Genomic DNA, 19,632 nt, shown 5'->3' on the forward strand with positions numbered 1-19,632 from the left:
CACTCTTCATCCTGGGACCCATTCACCTTCCATTTCCAGAGTCTGGGGTATAATTATCCTTGGCCCTCCTCCTTCCCAAGTATCCTTTATCCCTGTCTTTGTAGCCAGGCCCACTCTTCAAGGCCATGACCTCTGCACACCCCAGACCCCGGGAAATGAGGTGTCCGTGAACAGGTTAGAGCTGGCAGCCCGTGGCATGCAGACAGCGCCTCCCAGCAGCCAGGTCGCCCGCACTGTACCCATTATCAGGAGGGCCAGGACCCCGCCAATAGCTGGTTTAATCTCTGGCTTCCCTCTGCCGCCAGTGCCCTGCCCCCAGTGCCCTTCCCTCTGCCCCAGTGCCCATCACCCCCACGGTGCTTGCAGCAAGGGGGCAGTGCCCTCTGGGAGCCCTGGAAAATGGTGGAAAGCCCTCCCACACTCCTCCTAACTCCTAGCCTGGCTACCTGTCTCCAGGCTAAGTTGGGAGAGGTTCCATCCTGGAACTTTCCCTTCGGGGGCCGGGATGAGATTCTGCCAACAGGAAGGCAACTGGGGATTTGAGCAGAGCCTAAGACAGGAAGTGTGCTGGAGCCGTGGGGTGGCAGACGGGCTCTGCTCAACCCCCCGGCCCGGCCAGGCCCCAGCCCTGAGAGTCTGTTTATTTTTCAACCGTTTGAGCTGAGACCCTGGAGTAGAGCCAAAGGGGGGCGGAGAGGTTTTTTTGAAACCACGGAAATTTGGTTCCACCCTAAAAAGGAAAGCCAAGAGGGAGCCGTGGGGGGCAGACCTGGAGAGGGGTGTAGACAGGGCCTCTGGGAGGGTAGATACTGGGGTCCTTCATCGGAAAGAGCTGGGGGGCCAGATACCTGGGTCCTCATGCCTTGGTCTTTCTAGTAGCGGGGGGACTGGGGCGCCTTCTGTCCTGGGGCCTGCTGTGGTTTGAGGAGTGGGGGCTTGGGGGGGGACTGAGTGGGTGGATCTGAGGGCAGAGCGCCGCAGGAGGAGGGTGGTTGTCGGTTTGGGTTGGTCGGAAGGGGAGGGCCGCCTCCGGAAAGCTGTGGTTACAGAAGGGGGGAGTTGGTGCTTGGCCAACAAACCCTGGATCCCCTCTTCCCCCTCCCCCAGCGCACCAGCTGTCTCCTTTCTTTTTATACTGTGGTGGGAAGTAGAGGGGCCCTGCTGGAAATGAGATTATTTGAGGAAGATGGTCTCCCCTGCTACCTATTTGGAGGGATGGGTCAGACCAAGCCCTGAGCCCACACCCCTGCCCGCTTCCCTGCCTGACACCCAGGACTTGTCCGAGAAGGAGAAGCTGTGAGGGAGAATACCCCGTTCCTCCCAGCTTCACAGAGGCTGACTGCAGCCCCTCCCCACGTGTCTGTTCCCGGCACCCCTTTCTCTCCACTCCCCATTCTTTCTGCTTCCTACCTTCCCTGGCTCCAGACCCCACAGGCCCCTTTCCCTCTGGCCCCCTGCTCTTCCCCCACCCAAATCCTAACCTTCATGTGTCAGAACAAAGGGTCCTTTCCTGTCTAGGGGCCAGCAGGGGCCTCCAGGACGGCCCTGGAGGCTGGGGTCCCCTTGGAGTCTCCAGGCCCCCAGCATTGGCGTGTGTGGGGCAGGTGGAGTGGGAGAGAGGGAGAGGCGATTTCTTTGTTCTGGGTAAGGAGAGGTGGCTGGCTTTGTGTGCAGGATGGACTGGGAGAGGAGCTGGGCCCGGGGAGGAGGGCTGGGTGAACAGGGAGGGGCTGACCCAGCTGGCTGGCAGTTTTGTAAGGAAGTTTTGCAGGAACTGAGGGTCCCGGGGAGGTTGAAGCTTTTAGGGGCACAGGAAGAGGTTCTAGGGTCATGGCGGTTCAGGACCGAGCCGAGGAAGGGAAGTCACTGCTGCAGGGGTTGCTGGTGCCTGAGGAAGGGCCGGCTGGGCTCAGCAAAGGACAGAGAGAGGGGCCTGAGCTCAGTCCTGGCTTCCCTGGAACCGACCTTGGATCCTGGAGGGGACAGATCTGAATGTGTGAATCCCATGCAAGCGTGTGACCTGTGTCGAGAGTGTGTGTGTGTGTGTGTGTGTGTGTGTGTGTGTGTGTGTGTGTGGCTGTCTGTCCCCAGATGCTTTGGGTTACTGTCTTGAGCCGCGGTCACCAGATTAGGGGGCTTGAGCTTTCTGGAAGTAGTTCCATTTTTAGCTTCCGTCTCTGGTTTGAGGGCCGTCTAGTAGCCTGAGTGAGCAGATTGGCCAGGGCTCCTGGAGCTGGTGAGAGATGCGGCTGAGGGAAGCTGGCTGGACCCTCCTGGGTTTGTTTGTGTGTCTTGGGGGAGGGGGTGCAGGCAGCAGCTGCCCCCTCCCAGCCCAGCCGGCCTGCCCTGTGCCAGGAGGGCAGGGAGTCCTGGCACGGCTATTGTTCGCCTGCACAAATGCCCGTCTGTTTGCCTCCCCCCCCCCCCCCCCGCCCTCCCCTCTGCTGTCTCTCTCCTGACCCGACAGGTGTGGCCGGGCAGGGGGCAGGCTGGGGTCCAGGAGGCCTGAGTTTCAGGGTCCCCGGCCTGATTTTATTCCTCATGGCCCTTAGCGCCCCTCTGCTGCTCCACCCGTGTGCCCCCTCCGCCCCCGTTGTCTGGCGTGTCATTCTCGTTCATCGAGCAAGCATTTATTAAGTGCCTTTGTGTGTCCGGTGTGTGTTACGTTTCCGGCTTTGGCCACCTTCTCCTCGGGCTGCTGCCTTTATCTTGTTGCCGGGAAGCTCACAAAGGAGCAGAGCCTGGCCTTCCTCTCAGTCCTGTGGCCAGGAACCCTCTGTCTGCTCCTTTCCCGGCCCAAAGCCCCCATCCCCACGACCCCGTGCACTCCACAGCCTATGACTCTGCGCCCCGGCTGGTCAGGCGCGGAGCCGCAGGTGACTTGGATCCCAGCGGGACCCTCGGGTGCCTTCTGGTCACCCTGCAGGGGCCTCACCATCTTGAGGAAGGGGCTGTGGCTCTGAGCACCACGTGACTGCCCCGGAGGTCGTGGCGTGGACGCCCGGTGGAAGAATGAGCGCCGGGGCCTTGCTGGGAGAGGCGCCCACCTGCCTGGGGGGCTCTGCTACCCAATGCTGCCCACCAGGGAGCCCAGCTCCGGCAGTCCCTTCCTCACACACAGCACCATTTTCCCCATTTTGCCGCCGAGGGAGGCACAGTGCGGAGAAGGGGGAAGACGCGGACACTGCCCTCGTCCCCTCGCCTTTCTTGCCCCCAAGTGACCATGATCTGGAGGGACAACGGAGGGGAGCTTTGGGTCGGCCTCTCCGGGCCCCCAGAGGAAACCCTCAGGGTCTAGGCTCAAAGGAAGTGGAGTAGAAAGAAGGGGGGGGGTGCTCCAGTGAGGACTGAGGGGTCCCCGGAGCGGGGCGAGGGTGCTGCTGGACCCCGGGCCTCAGTGTCCGCCGTCCCTCCTCGCAGTCGTCCTCCCTTCCCTTGCAAATGTGCGCCCAGTGCCTGTTGGACAGGCCGCCGAGCCAGGGGACCGACCCAGTGCGCCTTCCCCCCTGCCTCCTGACGCCAGGCTTCCGTGGGGCGGATGAGCAGGGCTGACCAGTCGGAGGACTGAGCCCCGAAGCAGGGGCTTCTGCACGTTCGGCACGGCCAGTGTAGATCAGGGGCTGTGGCCCAGTGCTCGCCCCACAGGCTGTCCTGCGGGTGGGTCGGAGCCGAGCGGGACCGTCCTCAGAATACCTGGAAAAGAGTAGGATGGAGAGGCGGGCACCACTCACTGTGTCTCAGGGACAGCCTCCCCCCGGTGGTGGGTCCTGGGTCCTTCCGTCCCCCTGGCCGAGCCCTGGGGCGGGCACAGGCTGCCACAGGACAATAGCACTAGGCGGTGCCAGGGCCGCTAGCTGCCCGAGGTGGGATGTGCTGCTGTGGCTGCTGCCCGCTGCTGGCTCACCTACAGAGGGGGCCCCTCGGAGAGAGGGTGAGTGTGGGGAGCAGAGGGGCTGGGTCCTCTGTGGGGCGTCGATGGCAGGCAGGGAAGGGCCCAGAAGCCCTGTGCTCTGGCTGCGCGTCCTCGCCCACCCTCCCCTGCCTCTGTACAGGGGGAGCCTCCAGGTGGCGGAGGGCGCAGGGGGTGGGGAGGGGACTTGCACGGGGTGGACCCGCACCGCTACCCCTTCCAGATGTGGTTTTTCCCGTGTGATTTTCATGTTTGCTGGTTTGCTGCCTTCAGTTCAAGCCCAGTGAGTGTTCAGACTTCTCATCGGTGTCCTAGAGGAGGCCTGGAGTGCAGGGGAGAGAGGGTGTGCGGCAAGGGGAGAGATACAGGCGCTTGGTCTTTGAGGTCCTATAAGGTTGTGATTCCGAGGAGGATTTGATCTTCTAAGGAGCTATAATTTGGGGCAAGACAGGTGAAGTTAGCCCAAAGGGAGAATTTTCTAGAGGTCCAGATGGGTAGGTACCAGCATAGAAAATTGGAGGCCTGGAACACTGGAGGCCAGGACCACAGGAGTCAGCTTCCCTAACCAGGACTGGGAGCAGGGCGGGGGGGGGGGGGGTGGTGGTGGTGGTGGTGGAGCGGGTGAGAAGGGGAAGGCTGGGGGTGGGGAGATGACCCGGAGGAGGGAGGAGATGAAGAAATGGGAAGAGGAGGAGGAGGGGGGAAAGTGGGTGATCGGAAGTGGGGAACAGACCCTGAGACCCCCAGGCTGTGCTTATTGGCTGACAGACCTGGAGCTTCTGAGTCGGGGGTGAGGGGAGGACCCTGGACCCCAGAGGCCTTAGGCACTGTGGCCACTGTGCTGTTGACTCAGCTCCTACATACTTCCCTTTTCTGTCCCGAGCCCGGAGCACCAGCCCCGCACCAGCGCAGTGTGGTTCCCCTCAGCCTCCCAGCTGCTGTGTGCAGGGGCCGAGAGGGCCCAGGCCAAGGGCTGTCCCCTGGCTTTACATCCTCTGTCCCAAGGCCCTGGGCAGTGTCCTCCACTTTAGGTCACCTGCCCTCAGCTTCAGCAATCTGAGCCCCACTCTGGTTCCTGAGAGCTTGGAAATCTGGCGGGGGCGGGTGGGGCGGGTCTCGGCCAGCCCCTGTCCTGTGTGCTACCCTCTCTGTAGAGGGACTCCAGGGGTCTGAGGTGACCACAGAGGAAGGTCCTGGAATAGGCAGGAAGAAAGGCAGCCCATTTTCCCACCGTCTCGGGCTCTCGGGGAAGCTTAGGGACTTGAGGGGCAGAGGAGAGGAGACTTGACCTGCAGAGGTTGGGGCTGCAGGAGGAGGGAAGGCCGGGACAGGGATGCCAGCCTCTGGGACCCCAAGGAAGGTACTCTGTGCCCCGTGTAGCCGGAGCCGGAAGACCGGTGTCGCGGCCGGAGGGTGGAGGGTAGAGCCAGAAGGGGCTCGGGATGGGAGTGGGCAGTGGCCTCGGGCACTAGCCTAGGTTTTGGAGGGCAGCATGAGGAATAAAAGTCCGGCTTCCTGCCGGGAGGAAGGAGACCCATGGGCTGAGTTTCCTTCCTCAAAGAGCCCAGGGAGGAGGAGTGACCAGGCTCTGGCCTCCCACGGGGACCCTCGAGTGGGGTCCTGACCTCTGGGTGGGGGCGACAGTGGAGGCATTCTGCCCTCCAGCCAATCTGAGAAGGGGCTCTCCTGCCCCCCACCGTGACTGCCTAGCCCGCGACACCCGTTGTCATGGTTATCAGAGCAGCTAACTCCCATGGATTGGAACGCGCTGGTGAGCTGGCACCCTCTGCTTCGCCTGCTCTCCCTCCTCTGCGCATCTTCCCCGCTCGCAGGAGAGCGCACAGCAGCCCGGGGGCGAGTGCAGCAGGGCTGGGAGGTGCGGTGAGGACGTAGGGGCTGGAGCCGGGGAGATGAGCGGCCAGATGAGCGGCCACCGGAGGCAGCCCAGCCGCAGGGGCCAGGTAGGCCGGGGGGCCGGCGAGGTCGAGGCCGGTCGCTCCCGACGGCCGCCGCTGACCCCGCGGCGGACCCTCCCCGTGGGAAGCGCTATGTCTCCGGCAGCCCCACGCGGGCTCTGCTCCCTCGACCTGCCTGTCTCTGGACGCCTCGGGCGCCGGCTGTCTCCCGGCCTCACTTCCTGTCTCTCGCCCCTTCCGCAGACCCGCGAGAAGGAGAAGATGAAGGAAGTCAAGGACGCCCGCTACACCAACGGGCACCTCTTCACCACCATCTCCGTGTCGGGCATGACCATGTGCTATGCCTGCAACAAAAGCATCACGGCCAAGGAAGCCCTCATCTGTCCAAGTGAGTCGTTTGCACCCTGGATGTCGCTCTGACCCCAGCCTTGCCCTCCGTCCTTTCTGCCCCGGATGCGCAGGGTCACTCTCCCGGAGTCCCAGCCGGGCCCAGCGCTTCCCTTGCTTCCCTTCCCTCCCTGCGAGGGATGGTGGCCGGAGGCATGGGCCGGGGGTGGGGGTGGGGGGTGGGGGGGGAGGAGGCCAGGCCGGTGGCTCCCCTTGCAGCTGTTGTCCGCTGGGTGTCCCCTGGCTCCCCGAGCAGCTGCTGAGGGTTAGGGGGACTACTTGGAGAAGGATCAGGAATGTCCTGGGGGCGGGGGGCGGTGAGGGGAGCCGGGTGGCCGGCTGGGCCTTGCACCTGGTCCTGCCGGTCTTCCTGGGCAGGACTGGACGTTCGGGGCGTCAGGGTCCCTTTTTGCTCCTCCCTTCCTATCGACTGGGTGGAGCCTGAAATTTTTTCGCCTCTGCAGTTTGAAGCAGAGGACAGGATCAGGACCATCCATCTCAAATTTCTAGTGTGACTGATAGAAAGAGGGAGAAGAGCAGGGACGTGTGTGTGGGGGGGTAGAGGTCGGAACTCCTGACCTTCGCCTGCATCTGAGGGTTGCCCTGCAAGCAGGAGGTATAAGGCGGGTGCTGTCCTTCCCCGCACGCCTGCGCACCCGCCCAGAAGGCTCCTGCTCCCCCCAGTGTATAGCAGAGCCGCCTCTGGCTGCAGCGCCTCTGAGATCTTCACCTGCTGCCACGGCAGGACCGGGGCTCTAGCCTCTCAGCCCCCGTGGAATGGGGGCAGGAGCCCCTGGAAGAACCAGTGAGGCCTCCTCGCTTCCTCAGTCCCCGACTTAGAGTGAGGAGGGCGAGGAGGGAACCCCAGTCTAGACCCCGCAGAGGCCTGACAGAGGTCCCCATCGGGAAGCTTGTTGCCAGGGGAACCGGGGAGGCAGGCAGCAAGTGCTATTTTGAGAGCAGGTGGAAAGCGGAGGTTTGATCCAGAGACACTGGGTGCTGGGGGTAGAAGAAGGGAGCGACGGGGGAGTGGGGCAGCCCCAGCCCCCTCCCGCCCTCCCCTCCACCCCACCCTGCTGGCCTTGTATTTGTGGAAGTGAGCCTGGGGCTGGGTATTGTCTGAAGGAGTCGGCAGAGTTTCCTGTGTTGGACGAGGCGGGGGAAGCGGGAGAGGGCAGAGGGCTGAGGCGTGTTGGGGACAGGGACAGCCTCACTGCCAAGGCCTGGCCACTCTTCCTTTCCTTTCCTCCTCTTTTACCCCATGGCAGGGTGGGTGATGGGAGAGGAGCAGGTGGAGTGTGGGGGCTGTGGGTCTGCCCTGGGTGGGGGACAGGCCCCGGGCCTGGAAGGGGCAGGCAGGAGTCAGAGCCGAGCGGTGGGGAGGGCCGATGGGCTTTGGAGAGGGACCGGGCAGGGCCTGTCCCCACTCCAGCACTGGCTCTACTCGCCTGCGAAGTGCTTAGGCCTGGCTACAGTTGGTGGGTGAACATGTGGTTCAACGGAAAGAACACGACCAGGGTTTCAATCCCGGCTCTGCCACTGGGGGGCTGACCTCTGGCAGGCGATTTGACCTCTGCGGGAGGCAGGCTCCTCGTCTATAAGATGAGGATAATTGAATCTGCCCCAAAGGGTTGTTAGGATCAAGTAAATGCGGACCACATGCTGGGCGCTCCGGGGACGCTGGCCGCCCCCCTGCCCCTGGCCCCCACCCAGCTGCTCCGTGCCTTCTCCTGTCCCGTGGGCGTCCTCTGCCATCTGCCACTCTCAACCACCCCTGTGCTCCTTGAGCTCAGCTCTGGCAGCCATGACCCCTCCTTCCCTCTGGTCCACCCCTCAGATCACCTTTGAGTTGGGATTGCTTAGTTGTGGCGGCCCCCTCCGCCCCCTCACCCGATTTCCTGCTGGAAGGAAGGGGGAGGCGGAGGGGAGGGGAGAGGAGGGACGGGTGCGGTCGTGGCTGAGAGGTTGGGGACGAGGGGAGTCTCAGAGTGCGTGGCCAAGGGGAGACGGGTGTCTGCGTGTGGGTGCGTCCCCTCCCGTACCACCCGGCCCTCCCTTCACCCTCTCTACCCCACCCCACCCCCCCAGCCTGCAATGTGACTATCCACAACCGCTGTAAAGACACCCTCGCCAACTGCACCAAGGTCAAGCAGAAGGTGAGACGGCCGGGAGGGCAGCGGGCTGGGGGAGAGGGTAGTGAGTGTGCCTCTTCCTTCATTCCTTACCCTGTGTTCCTCCACCCCTCTCCTCGCCGTGGGGTGGTCCACACCGTGAGCCCCAGGCCTCGGGCCCCGTGCGGCCAGCCTCCTGCTCTGGGCACGGCCCCCTAGTGCTGGGCTCAGCCGCCCTGTGCCCTTGACCGTGCTGCCGGCCTTCTCGCAAGGGGCCAGCCGCCCAGCACCTGCCCGTGCCTGCGGGGGTGACCCTTGGTGACGGCTGTCCTTGGTGTCTCTCTTTTGCTCTGTCCCACAGCAACAGAAAGCTGCCTTACTAAAGAACAGCACTGCCCTCCAGTCTGTTTCACTGCGCAGTAAGAGTGAGTCGTGAGGGCACGCAGGCGACCCCTCCCCAGAGTACCCCGGCTCTGCTGCCCCCTTGATTGGAAGTGGATGCTGGGGCTGTCGGGGCAGAATTTAGATGGGGGTGAGGGCCCCGGGTTGGCTGGTCTCTCGAGCATGGACGCTGCCCTGGGGGTGTCGAAGGCAGCTGTCACGAGCCAGTTCGGACGGCTCCGGTGTAACAGAAGGAGCAGGTGCTTAGTCAGAAACACCAGAGTCTGAGTCCCCACTCGGCCACCAGCCGAGTCGCCCTGGACAAGTCTGTTAGCCTTCCTGAGCTTCAGTTTGCTCGTAGGCTTGTTTGGGGGAAGAAATGAGACAAGACCGATGTTACTGCACACGTGTAAGCTGGCTCCACTGCGATCCTTCCTTGGCTGGGGGCAGGGCTGAGGGTGGGAGAGGAGCCTGGGAGGCCTGGGCCCGGGGAAGCTGCAGCTTTGACACCTGCTCGGTGTCCCCTCCAGCCGCCCCCCGGGAGCGGCCGAGCTCGGCCATCTACCCCTCCGACAGCTTCCGGCAGTCTCTGCTCGGCTCTCGCCGCGGCCGCTCCTCCCTGTCTTTAGCCAAGAGCGTCTCCACCACCAACATCGCTGGGTGAGCCTCTGCTCGGGGAGGGGACAGCCAGGCGGGCAGAGAGTGGCAGTGGGGAGCAGGAAGCCTGCGGGGCCCTTCCCGCCCTGGGTTCGGAACTGTAGATGGACAGGGAAGGAGGAGGACTCAGGGTGAGTGCCCCTCAGACCCCAGCCTCAGTTCCCCACCTGGGGAGGGCTCTCTTGCCCGAGTCTAGGTGACACAGACCCTCTTCCGTCAGACACTTCAGTGACGAGTCCCCCCTGGGGCTGCGCCGAATCCTGTCCCAGTCCACAGACTCCCTCAACATGCGGAACAGAGCCCTGTCCGTGGAGTCCCTCATCGATGAAGGTGAGCGAGCGCTTGGCCCGGGAGGCCTGCGGGTGGCCGGGCGGGAAGGGTCTCAGGGGCCCGGACCCGGCGAGGGGCGTCAGGCTCTGAGTCGCGGGCCCCGCTGGCATCCAGGTGCAGAGGTGATCTACAGTGAGCTGATGAGTGATTTTGAGACGGACGAGAGGGACTTTGCGGCCGACTCCTGGAGCCTAGCCGTGGACAGCAGCTTCTTGCAGCAGCAGAAGAAGGAGGTGATGAAACAGCAGGACGTCATCTATGGTGAGCCTCCTCCTCCTCCTTGACCTTGACCGGGCCTCTTATCTGTCCTTCCCCCTGCCAGCCCCCCCCGACCCTACTAGCCCCCCCAGACCCTGCCAGTCCCCCGACCCTGCCAGCCCCCCGACCCTGCCAGCCCCCCGACCCTGCTAGCCCACTGCCCCCCCAGACCCTGCCAGCCACCCCCAGACCCTGCCAGTCCCCCCGACCCTGCTAGCCCAGTGCTCCCCCGACCCTGCTACCCCACTGCCCCCCCCAGACCCTGCCAGCCCTCCTCCAGCCCTGCTAGCCCACTGCCCCCCCAGACCCTGCCAGCCACCCCAGACCCTGCCAGCCCCCTGACCCTGCCAGCTACCCCCAGACCCTGCCAGCCCCCCAGAGCCTGCCAGCCCCCTGATCCTGCCAGCCACCCCCAGACCCTACTAGCCCCCCCAGACCCTGCCAGTCCCCCGACCCTGCCAGCCCCCCGACCCTGCTAGCCCACTGCCCCCCCAGACCCTGCCAGCCACCCCCAGACCCTGCCAGTCCCCCCGACCCTGCTAGCCCAGTGCTCCCCCGACCCTGCTACCCCACTGCCCCCCCCAGACCCTGCCAACCCCCCTCCAGCCCTGCTAGCCCACTGTCCCCCCTGACCCTGCTAGCCCACTGCCCCCCCCAGACCCTGCCAGCCCCCCCAACCCTGCTAGCCCACCAGCCCCCCAGACCTTGGCCTCCAGCCCACAAGTTGCCGTTATGCCTCCACCTCTTGGGCTATTGGTGTCCCAGGTCCTGTCTTTACCCCATCCTTCTCTACCTTGACTCCCTGCCTGTTCTGCGCGGGGCATCACACGGGGGCTGTGGGAAACGTGGACGTGACAGGGCACGTGCTTCTTGGCCTCCAGCAGCTTACAGCTTGAGGTAGCAAAGCAGAAAGCCACCGGATGATTAGAAAATCCTGAGTCCATAACGGTGCAGAATGGCAACCTGGAAGAGACCTTAAAAACCTCACATGAGCCCTGAGGCCCCCAGCCTAGGCCCTATCAACTGTAGCCACGCTAAGGTAGAGTCCACATGACCTGTGTCCCCACAGAGCTCATCCAGACGGAGCTGCACCACGTGCGGACGCTGAAGATCATGACACGCCTCTTCCGCACGGGGATGCTGGAAGAGCTGCAGCTGGAGCCCGGAGTGGTCCAGGGCCTGTTCCCTTGCGTGGACGAGCTCAGTGACATCCACACACGCTTCCTGGGCCAGCTGTTGGAGCGTCGGCGCCAAGCCCTGTGCCCCGGCAGCACCAGGAACTTCGTCATCCACCGCCTGGGGGACCTGCTCATCAGCCAGGTGAGAAGGGGCGGGGCCCATACGCCGAGGTGTGATGGGACTCTCCGATTCTGGGGGGGTGGAGCCAGGAGGGCTGGAGAGGCCCGCGGGCGTCCGGGGCGGGGCTCACGTCCGGGGGGCGGGGCTCATTGCTGACCCAGCCCCGCCCTCCAGTTCTCAGGTGCCAGCGCAGAGCAGATGCGGAAGACCTATTCCGAGTTCTGCAGCCGCCACACCAAGGCCTTAAAGCTCTATAAGGAGCTGTATGCTCGGGACAAACGCTTCCAGCAGTTCATTCGGGTGAGCAGACCTCTCCAGGACCTGCGTGCAGGGCCTGCAGGCCCTTTCCTGGGGGGCATCGTGTGCTTTCCGAGCCCCTTGGAGCCTGTCCACCATAAGCCCTCATGTTGGTAGAGCAAATGCCCAACGTGGGGCTCGAACTCACGGCCCCGAGATCAGGAGTCACACGCCCCACTGACTGAGCAGGCCGGGCTCCCCTAGAGCAGGTGCTTTCCGCCGCTTTGGTTGGTCCTTGTAGGAAATCCGTGGCGTGTGGTCCCCGTTTTCCAGGTGCAGCCCCCTAAGCCAGCGGAGGGAAACGGCCCAGTTAGGGTCCGCACCACAGCTCAGGCTCCAAATCCAGTGTTCTTTCTCCCCTTCTCCCCACTCCGGCCCTGAGCTCTGCCCATGCCCTTGTAGAAGGTGACGCGTTCGGCCGTGCTGAAGCGGCATGGGGTGCAGGAGTGCGTCCTGCTGGTGACCCAGCGCATCACCAAGTACCCGGTGCTCATCAATCGGATCCTCCAGCACTCCCACGGTGAGGGAGTGGGCCCGGGGAGGGGCGTGTGGGGAGTCTGTCGGGTGAGAAAAGGCTCCGTGACCAGGGAAAGGGCGGGATCAGGTGCAGAGCCCCTGGCAACGTCCGAAGACGGGGTCAGGACACCGTGGGACCTGGGGCCGGACTGAAGCGGACTGGCCGTCCCTCATGCCAACCCTGGGCACCAGGGACTGAGGAGGAGCGCCAGGACCTGAGCACAGCACTGGGGCTGGTGAAGGAGCTGCTGTCCAATGTGGACCAGGACGTGCATGAGCTGGAGAAGGGAGCCCGCCTACAGGAGATCTACCACCGTATGGACCCCCGGGCCCAGACCCCCGTGCCTGGCAAGGGCCCGTTTGGCCGAGAGGAGCTTCTGAGGCGCAGGCTCATCCATGATGGTTGCTTGCTCTGGAAGACGGCGACGGGCCGCTTCAAAGGTCAGTGGTCAGCGCGGCAGGCCAGGCAAAAGCCTGGAGCCAGATATATATAGAGAGAAGCATCCAGCCCCTAGGATCTCTCTCTGCAGCCCTACGTCTGGGGGGCCCCGTGGGAGGGAATATGTGCTCTCTGTTGCAGCCAAAGTCCGAGTTCTGTATTTAACTTCACGGACCGCACAGGGGCTTCCTGGTCAGGATTTACCCCTTTCTTTGGTCCTTGCGTGCCCAGAGAGCCAGCAGTCTTGGTGAGAAAGACGGAGCAACTCTAGGACCAGGGGCAGCTGGTGGGGCTGCAGAATGGGCGGGGGCTTTGGGAGCACAGGCAGGGAAGGCACAGAGCAGGGAGCAGAGCCCAGTGAGGGACAGGCGGGAGGGGGAAGACACAAGAGAGCGGGGGGTGGGGGTGGGGGTGCCTTCCCAGCCTCTTTTCCCAGACCGCACAGGCTAAGCCTTTCCTACCTAAAGCAAGGCAGAGAGAGTAGCAGGCCTCGGCTTTGGGGGTGAGGAATGAGGGAACCTGCTCCCTGGGCCTGAGTCTGTGTCTCATGTCATGAAGTCCCCACTGCACAGGCTGGGGGACTGCTGTGCCTACCGCGCCTGTCTTCATCCCTTTCCCTCTTTCCCATCCCTCCCACGCAGCAGCTAAGAATATAAACTGTGGGGGTTAAAAATAGCAAGGCTGGAGAGCTTTATTTCTGAAGCATTTAGCAAAAGCCCTCCCCTCTGTGTGCCCACAGTTTAGTAAGATCTCCAAGGGCAAAGGGTGAGCCTGTGTTTTTTTGACTGTGACATCTGAGTTCTGGGGACTTGACCTTTTGTTTCCCGTCGTTGCTAAAGTCTAGGACTCAGGATCTGAGTGGCTGGAAGGTGGGACAGAGAAGGACAAAGAAGGAGGCCTCTGGGGTGGAGGGAGATGGGATTATTCAGCTGTGGGAGAGGTGGATGTGAAGTCCTCCTGCGCCCTGCCCCTCGAGCACTGGGAATGTGCCAGGAAGGGGGATTTTAGGTCAGACAGCCTAAAAACCCTTATGTCGGTTGCTAGGCATAGAATTTAAATGTATGTATTTTTTGAACTTTTATTTGTTTTGAGAGAGAGAGAGCAGGGAAGGGGCAGAGAGAGAGAATCCCAAGCAGGCTCCGCACTGACAGTATGGAACCAGATACGCGGGGCTCGAACTCACGAATAGCGAGATCATGACCTGAGCCGAGATCAAGAGTCAGACACTCGACTGACTGAGCTACCCAGGTGCCCCAAGGCATGGAATTTAAAGGCTGAAAAAGGGTGGCCCGTCCTGCTCTGGGGATGCTTTTTACCCTCCCCCAAAACTCTGGACTCTTTCACCCAAAAAATACACATCTGTGTTGTATTAACATGTAAAATTGTTTCTGCGACTTCAGAAGGTTTACAGAACCCCTTAAAGACCAGCAGCAGACATCCTGGGGTCTGTCGTCCCTGGGTTAAGAAACCAGCATCAGTTTCCTTCAGAGGCACCGGTGACCCCCTGTAGTCTTCTCTAGCCGGGAGGCTGTTTGATCTGGTGGCACATGCCTCTTCCCCCCTGGTGTTTCTTTTTTCTTTTTTTTTTTTTTTTAACATTTTATTTATTTTTGCAAGACAGAGAGAGAGACAGAGCATGAGCAGGGGAGGGGCAGAGAGAGAAGGAGACACAGAATCCGAAGCAGGCTCCTGGCTCTGAGCTGTCAGCACAGAGCCCGATGCGGGGCTCGAACTCCTGAACTGCGAGATCATGACCTGAGCCGAAGTCAGATACTTAACTGACAGAACCACCCAGGCTCCCTCTCCTGGAATTTCTGAGGTGTAAGAATGGGCGGGTGGGAGGCCGCAAAGGTAAGAGGAAGCAACCAGAAGGAAGAGAGGCAGGAGCCCCGAGTGGACACGTTGGGCCTGGTCCCTGAGAAGGAGGCAAGCGGCTGCCTAGGCCTCTGAGGCCTCTTTTCCATTCCTCCCCCTGCCTCTGATGCTGGCTGTTCTCCCACCTCTCCCCCTGCCCAGACGTGCTAATGCTGCTGATGACAGATGTACTGGTGTTCCTCCAGGAGAAGGACCAGAAGTACATCTTCCCTGCCCTGGTGAGACCTGCCTCCTTCCCCTTTCTCAGCACAGACCGGTGCTATGGGTTCTTCTTCCTTTTCTATGTGAACTGGAAAGAACCCTGGAATCTTCCAGAGTCAAATGGCTATTACTGTAACCATTATTGTCATATCTCATAAGGCATAAAAACAGCTAACATGGATGGTCACTGCGTGCAGGCACTTTTACACTGTCAGGAGGTCCATTATTAATCCGCTTGTTGCAGATGGGGAAAGTAAGCCTTTAAGGTGTTTTTTTATGTGTTTTTTCTCTTAAGTTTATTTACTTATTAGTAATCTCTACACCCAGCATGGGCAGGGCTTGGACCCACAACCCTAAGATCAAGAGTAGCTCACTCTACTGACTGAGCCATCCGGGCCCCCAATAAACATTAAAGTTAATTAACTTGTCAGAGGTCATGTGCGCTCCTAAAGACCCCTCTGGCTGCACCACAGCTTTGTGCCTGGTATTGCAGGCTGGCCCCTCAATCCTTGGGGTATTCCAGAAAGATTGAAGACCGAGATACCCTTATTTCCCCCTTTCTGACTGGCAGGACAAGCCCTCGGTGGTATCACTGCAGAATCTGATTGTACGGGACATCGCCAACCAGGAGAAAGGGATGTTTCTGATCAGCGCGGCACCCCCTGAGATGTATGAGGTCCACACAGCATCCCGGGATGACCGCAGCACCTGGATCCGAGTCATTCAGCAGAGCGTGCGCGTGTGAGTGTGTGCACGTCTGCGGGAAACCTGCAGCCGAGGGGCCTGGGCCACAGCACGCCCTCCCTGGGGGAAAGAACCCGGGGTTCAGAGGTGGAGGCACAGGCTGGGGGAGAAACACGATGGCCCAAAGCTGGAATGGTCACCTGTGTTCATGTATCCTGTACAGTCGTATTTTCTATTAAGACAACCCGGACCACCTTGCAGCAACGTGAGCTGACAGAGCACCACTTGGAGCTGCAGCTGTGACTTAACCCTGACCCCTAACCCCTGAGCCCTGACCCTGGACACTAACCCCACACCCTAAACTGGACCCAGACCCTAAACCCCAACGATGAGCGGACCCTACCCCAACCCCCATCCCCTAACTCTAACCCTGACCATACCCCAACCCCCCGCCCCTAGCCCTAACCCCTGACCCCTACCCCAACCACTAACCCCGAACCCTAACTCCTAACCCCTACCCCAGTCACTAACCCCGAACCCTAACTCCTAACTGCAACCCCAATGCCTAACCCCTAATTCTAACCCTAACCCCAAACCCTAACCCTAACCCCAACCCCTAACCCCTCACCCTTAACCCCTAATCCCAACCCCTAACCCCTAACCCTATGGTGGCCTGTCTGACGGCCCACAGTACAGTTTCAGCTGCATGAACACCCTGGTCTGTAGGCAGTAAACTGTTACTTGGATTGGATTGCATTTTATTTTTATTTTCTAAAACTGAATGAAAAAGGGAATGAAACCATTGATCCTGGAGGTAAGAGGAGTAAGTCTCATGCGCGCACCTCATACAGGCGAGGCAAGAAGGAAATTGCTCAGTGTGCTACCTCAGCCAACCTCCAGCTTCCATTAGACACACGTTAGAGTTGATGTCCTCAGCAGTGCTGTGTCTTTTATGATGACAAAAAACAAAACGCATGTAAAATTTCAGAATGGATCCTTGAAGATGATGCCAAAAGATAAACCCAATAAGGATATTTGTAAATTTTTTTTGCTTTTAGAACTGGATTTTCTTTACTTTGTAATATATAACCTTTTGTTTACTTCGGCAATTTAGACTTTTGAACAAATTTTTCAAAAATGTACAAAAGTAGGACATTGCCTGTTCTGGGAAAAGTGCAAAACACCTGAGCCATTGACAGTAGATCCCTGGGGGCCTCTTTATTAACAGCATTCGTATTTGCAGCTGTGAAAATTAGAATTACTGTTACTTTTTGTAATCGATTTATTGAGCTTTTGCCTTGTTCAAAGCACTGTTACGTTATCTCATTTAATTCTATCAAAAAACCTGTGAAGAAGATATACCCATTTTTCAGAGGAGAAACAGAGAGATTACCACCTGGTAAATAGTGGGACCAGGATCTGGGCCCAGTTTGCTTAACGCCAAAGCCTGTGTTTGCCCGTGCTCATGGCGCTCCCCTGCAGGTGGCCTGTGGAGAGGTAACACACACACCAGTACAGACAGATGATGGGTGTGAAGGAAAGCAGGGGGTCAGGAGTGACTAAAGCCAGGGCCTGGGGCTGGTGACTCTTACCGGAGAAGCAGAGAGCATGGAAAGGAGGCCGATTCCTGATCCCTCAACCCCACCCGACCTGTTACCCCTCTAGATGCCCATCCAGAGAGGACTTCCCACTGATTGAGACAGAGGATGAGGCCTACCTACGTCGAATCAAGAGTAAGTCCATCCACAGAGCTCGTTAAGTAATTACCATGCATCCACACGATGGAATACTATGGAACTATTTAAAAAGGGACGTGGCTCTTGAGGGCTGAGGTAGATCCGTAACCAGACTGTCTCGTTAAGTAAGAGGGCAAGGTTTAAAACAACGTCAAGCGTCTGCCACCACGGGTGTAAAAATGATGGGGAAAGGAGTGCGTCGCGTGCCCCGTGTGTGCACCTAGTACCCTCAGAACGGTGTTCTTACTGTGTGGCCGATGAAGGGGAACCAGGAAGACCAGGGTTGAGACATTAAGTTACTTTTTTTACGTTTATCGGTTAGACTGTGAACTAACTGTTATACAAAAAGACCGACAAAAATCAGTTTCCTAAACAAGGTAGAAGGTGACTTCTCTCCGGTCCAGAGGTGGGAAGTGCCGGGTAGTCAGTACAGCTGTGCTGTCTGTCTTTACCCAGCGATCCCTTGTCTCCCTGTCCAAAGTGGCTACTCCAGCTCCCGCTGGTACATGTACATCCCAGCTAGCAGGGAGGTGGAAAGGAACAGGGAGAGGTTTCTGTTTTAAGATTTGAAAAAAAAAAAAAAAAGTTTATGTATTTATTTTTGAGAGCGTGAGTTCAAGCACGAGTGGGGGAGGGGCAGAGAGAAAATCCCAAGCAGGCTCCACGCTGTCAGCGCAGAGCCCGACACAGGGCTCGAACTCATGAGATCGTGAGGTCATGACCTGAGCTGAAACCAAGAGACGCTTAACCGACTGAGCCGCCCAGGCACCTCGATTTTATTTTTCAATGTTAGTTTATTTTTGATAATTTATTTTTGAGGGAGGGGGATGGGAGGGGGACGGGAGGGGGAGGAGCAGAGAGAGAGGGATACGGATGATCCAAAGCTGCTCTGCGCTGAGAGCACAGAGCCCGACACGGGGCTGGAACTCCTGAACTGCGAGATCATGACCTGAGCCAAAGTTGGACACGTAACCGACTGAGCCACGCAGGCACCTCCGTTACTCCTTTCTTGGAAGGGCTGATCCAGAGAGACAGTCCTGTCCGCTGGCCAGAATTCAGTCCGTGGCAATGTTAGGCTGTCGGGTGTAGTCTAACTGGCAGCCATGTGCCCAGATGAAATGTGTATAGATTCTCCAGTTATAGGAAGATGGGAGGATGAAACCTGGGGACACCTGCAGTCCCTGCCACAGGTCGTCTCAGTTTTGTTTGTGAAACAGAAGTGCAGGGGCTCCGGGCTGTCTCAGTCGGTAGAGCCTGCACCTCTTGATCTCCGGGTCCTGAGTAGGGTCATGAGTTCGAGCCCCATGTTGGGCATGGAGCCTACTTTAAACATTTTTTTTTTTAATGTTTATTTTTGAGAGAGAGAGAGAGAGAGAGAGCTAGTGGGGGAGGGGCAGAGAGAGAGGGAGACACAGAATCTGAAGCAGGTGCCAGGCTCCGAGCTGTCGGCACAGAGCCTGACGCGGGGCTTGAACTCATGGATTGCGAGATCATGACCCGAGCTGAAGTCGGACACGTAACTGACTGAGCCACGCAGGCGCTGCATGGAGCCTACTTTAGAAAACAATAAGTGGGGGTGCCTGGGTGGCGCAGTCAGTTGGGCGTCCGACTTCAGCCAGGTCACGATCTCGCGGTCCGTGCGTTCGAGCCCCGCGTCGGGCTCTGGGCTGATGGCTCGGAGCCTGGAGCCTGTTTCCGATTCTGTGTCTCCCTCTCTCTCTCTGCCCCTCCCCCGTTCATGCTCTGTCTCTCTCTGTCCCAAAAATAAATAAACGTTGAAAAAAAAAAAAAAGAAAACAATAAGTGAATGTATTACTTTTCCCCGAAGAAGTGTTTTTTTTTTTTTTTTTTTTCTTTTGCATAAATGCCAAAAATTCAGACTTAAGTCCTGCCACTGAGCCCGGGCCTGGCCTCTGAGCCCTCGGGCAGCCTTTCCGCTGCTGGCTCCCAGGCCTCCCTGTGCTCATCCGTCCCTCGTCCACAGCGGAGCTGCGACAGAAAGACCGGGCGCTGGCAGAGCTGCTACAAGAAAAGGTTGGGCTGTTCGCCGAGATGACCCATTTCCAGGTGGAAGATGATGGTGGCGGGGTGACCCTGCCCACCCTGCCCCGGGGCCTTTTCCGCTCCGAGTCCCTGGAGTGCCCTCGCGGGGAGCGGCTGCTGCAGGATGCCATCCGTGAGGGTGAGGGGGCCCCCCCTCGTGACCTCACAGAGCGTGGGCACACAGACGAGGGGAGGCCCCGTCCGTGGGAGTGCCCGCCGGTGCCCGGTGCGGGAAGGAGGCCTGGTCCTTGCTGAAGTAACCTCTGTCTCGTGGGTGGTGGTATGGTGGAGGCCACCTGTGCAGGGGGCTCCCCCAGATGCCTAAACGTTGCCGGTGCCGGGGGACGAGGGTGCCCCCTACCACTCCCTCCCCCCGCCCCCCGCCCCGCCCCGCCCCTACCAAAGGTTCCGGCTCCTGTCCTCATGTCCTCCCTTCCCTGTAGTGGAGGGCCTGAAGGACCTCCTGGTGGGGCCCGGCGTGGAGCTGCTCCTCACGCCCCGGGAACCAGCCTTGCCCGTGGACCCGGACAGCGGCGGGAGCACGAGTCCTGGGGTCACCGCCAGTGAGTGCGGGCCGGGGCCGTGGGGGGGG

General features: G+C 60.1%; 1 protein-coding gene across 15 annotated transcripts in view; it reads left to right on the forward strand.

The window, feature by feature from the left end:
- ARHGEF2 (Rho/Rac guanine nucleotide exchange factor 2) overlaps nt 1-19,632 on the forward strand; it is a 38,327-nt gene that overhangs the window by 14,976 nt on the left and 3,719 nt on the right. For 6 of the 15 annotated variants that reach the window (XM_058701864.1, XM_058701865.1, XM_058701868.1 and 3 more), the window contains 15 exons: nt 6,070-6,214; nt 8,302-8,369; nt 8,686-8,749; nt 9,236-9,365; nt 9,583-9,692; nt 9,807-9,953; nt 11,020-11,270; nt 11,424-11,549; nt 11,949-12,066; nt 12,255-12,503; nt 14,518-14,594; nt 15,149-15,318; nt 16,927-16,994; nt 18,982-19,179; nt 19,484-19,603. In XM_058701864.1, the coding sequence (XP_058557847.1) occupies nt 6,070-6,214; nt 8,302-8,369; nt 8,686-8,749; nt 9,236-9,365; nt 9,583-9,692; nt 9,807-9,953; nt 11,020-11,270; nt 11,424-11,549; nt 11,949-12,066; nt 12,255-12,503; nt 14,518-14,594; nt 15,149-15,318; nt 16,927-16,994; nt 18,982-19,179; nt 19,484-19,603 (2,041 nt within the window). The other 9 variants (XM_058701874.1, XM_058701873.1, XM_058701872.1 and 6 more) reach the window with 7 other exon arrangements.

Source organism: Neofelis nebulosa, chromosome 15 (genome assembly GCF_028018385.1).
Source record: "Neofelis nebulosa isolate mNeoNeb1 chromosome 15, mNeoNeb1.pri, whole genome shotgun sequence".
Classification (NCBI taxonomy): Eukaryota; Metazoa; Chordata; class Mammalia; order Carnivora; family Felidae; genus Neofelis; species Neofelis nebulosa.